This window comes from Austrofundulus limnaeus, unplaced genomic scaffold, assembly GCF_001266775.1.
Source record: "Austrofundulus limnaeus strain Quisiro unplaced genomic scaffold, Austrofundulus_limnaeus-1.0 Scaffold1180, whole genome shotgun sequence".
NCBI lineage: Eukaryota > Metazoa > Chordata > Actinopteri > Cyprinodontiformes > Rivulidae > Austrofundulus > Austrofundulus limnaeus.
The window spans coordinates 90,395-92,079 of record NW_013953582.1 but is presented as its reverse complement, the minus strand read 5'-3'; the positions used below and the strand labels follow the sequence as shown (position 1 = coordinate 92,079).

General features: G+C 46.1%; 1 protein-coding gene across 1 annotated transcript in view; it reads right to left on the bottom strand.

Moving 5' to 3' along the window:
• Positions 1-1,685, bottom strand: part of aasdh (aminoadipate-semialdehyde dehydrogenase) — a gene marked incomplete in the record, with an annotated part of 34,346 nt that overhangs the window by 10,207 nt on the left and 22,454 nt on the right. The window contains 2 exon segments of the mRNA XM_014031121.1: positions 912-1,034; positions 1,105-1,268. Of these exon segments, the coding sequence (XP_013886575.1) occupies positions 912-1,034; positions 1,105-1,268 (287 nt within the window).

The following is a 1,685-nucleotide window of genomic DNA, read 5'->3' as shown; positions in this document are numbered from 1 at the left end:
CTCTTGAATATCCTCAGGTTAGAAATGCTTATTACAAACACGAGCGTGAGCTTTTATAGCTAAGTTTTCCCTGTATTACTATGATCCACTGCTGTCCCCTTTACTCCTCATCTAAAGGAAAATTGATAAAAACTAAATACTCTATTGTACCTACTGCTTAGTTGACACAACGGCACACAACAGAACTCACATTTTATACCATTAGCTCACAGATGCTTTAACTTTTGTGACTTTTTCACGGACGAGTACAAGGAGCTAATGCTAAAAACATAGGCAGTAAACAGGAAGTGGAAGGGAGGAGCGTGGCTGGAATTTTAACAGAAATACGTCATTAATGACCGTGGCAATGGCAAATAAGCTATTCACTGTGTAAAATCTCCATTTCTCTGAATTTTCCACAGCTACTTCTGCTACAGCCTAGTTGGTACTGGGAAGTGGGAATTTCCCATTGACAAGTTGTAAATTTAAACTAGAACACATCTCCATTGGGAACTCCCATTTGGGAAGTGGGAGAGTTTAGAATTCAAGACAGCAGGTACTCACCACAACTCAGTGAGTAAAACTCTTTTGTACTTTTAATAGTATTTCTGTATTACTTATTTCACATTCAGTCAGTCGTACACTTAGTACTTTTCAGTGTTTATAAGAGGACATGTTAAAAATGCTGTTTCTATGCAGGAAATACCAGGTAGAGCTCAGTTATTAGCAGGGCTCAGCTGTAGCAGTGAGACGAAGAACGTAAAGTTTTGTCAAAGTTAAACAGGTTTGTGTGTATAATCCACACAAGCAGAGATGTGTGTGTGGGAGGGGCAGGGGGTGTTGACCTACACTGACGTTACAAGATATTTGTTTAAAACTTTGATTTGAAAGATGCGTTCCTTCAATGTCCAGATCTCAGCTGTCCTCCTCACCTGGTGGAGACACAGCAGGTGTCCTCCGAGAGACGCCACATAGAGCCGCCGCCGTGAGGCTTGGAGGTGTGGAGAAGAAAACACAGCTCCGCCACAGTGATGTTTCCAAACACACTGCTGGCTCTGCAACACACACACACACACACTGTAGTTTTCTGCTTCTCCAAGATCTTCTGGGTCATCTGACGCTCACCTGAGGGTTGAGGGCGTACACGTGTCCGTCATGGGAGCCCACCGACACCAGTCCAATCTGAGGGTCCACAGCAGGGCAGCTCTTCACTGCGTCCCCCGTCTGAAACAACCACTGGATCTCTCCGGTTTTGGCACATAAGAAATACACACCACCGTCGTAACAACCTGAAAYGAACAAAGAGCCAACTTCAAACTTCAGGCCGAGCACTGAGAATGTGACCGCACAGTTTCAGACCCTTCTGAGGAGAAACCATCAGACTGAGGGTGGGATGAGAACGACTCTCAGCTCCTAACAGCTGAAAACYTGTAAAGYCTGCAGTATGGTCGCTCGGCAGCCGACCAGTCGACRCGCCGTCACGTGGTTGTTCRGCGTTCGTTTTCGCACAGACCTTTCATAGTTCCTGAGACACCCTGAACCGAGCTCCTGGGGAAACCCCCTCCYGCTGCAGCATACGTCACTGCATGGGATTCCTTCCCGGGGGGAGTGTAATGCGGAAAAACATAAGTCCGCGGCTCTCTCGACGTTGTTTATCCACAAACTGGTCCCGGATTAAGCTCCAAAGTTTTTATCAGTCAGATTCC